The sequence below is a fragment of the Fukomys damarensis genome, unplaced genomic scaffold (genome assembly GCF_012274545.1).
Source record: "Fukomys damarensis isolate Sample0158 unplaced genomic scaffold, DMR_v1.0_HiC HiC_scaffold_13, whole genome shotgun sequence".
Taxonomy (NCBI): Eukaryota; Metazoa; Chordata; class Mammalia; order Rodentia; family Bathyergidae; genus Fukomys; species Fukomys damarensis.
In genome coordinates, this window is record NW_022900925.1 from 35131247 (window position 1) to 35131766 (window position 520).

Consider the following 520-nt stretch of genomic DNA (forward strand, 5'->3'; position numbering starts at 1 on the left):
TGACACGGCGACGCCAGGGTCCTGAGCCACCTGGCCCTCCCGCAGGCAACCTCAGCCCCCAGGAGCCCGCAGAGCCGCGGCAGGGAGCTGGGCTGTGCTCTACCCAGAGCGGACTTCCTTCCCCTCCTCCAAAGAAACCCAGAAAGGCAGGCGAGACCTCGGGCAGAGGAGAAAACTCCCAAGTGTTCACACAGTTACACGGAGTCTTTATGGCAAAGAGAACATTTAGCAGCTTCGAAGACTGGGGCACCTCCTCCTCCTCCCCCAACACAAGCACCCCAGGCCTAGCAGAGGCCGGGCCGAGTGGCATCGGAGTGGGCTCCGTGCCCGCCGCCCGAGGCGCCGCCCGGGTCTGACCTGTGGGAAAATGATTTGTGGATTTATAGAGATGGATGAGGACCACTAAAGTTATTGTTCAAGTTTGTTCTGTAAATTATCTTTCCCTCTCCTCCCTCTTACTCCTTATGCCCTATTTCTTTCCACAGTATGTCATATTTTTTTTATAAAAGTCACTGGCTTG

At 56.0% G+C, this 520-nt stretch overlaps 1 protein-coding gene across 1 annotated transcript in view; it reads right to left on the reverse strand.

The window, feature by feature from the left end:
* Positions 1-520, reverse strand: part of Nfe2l1 (nuclear factor, erythroid 2 like 1) — a 12947-nt gene that overhangs the window by 4616 nt on the left and 7811 nt on the right. The window contains 1 exon segment of the mRNA XM_033763113.1: positions 199-357. Coding sequence (XP_033619004.1) covers positions 199-357 — 159 coding nt within the window.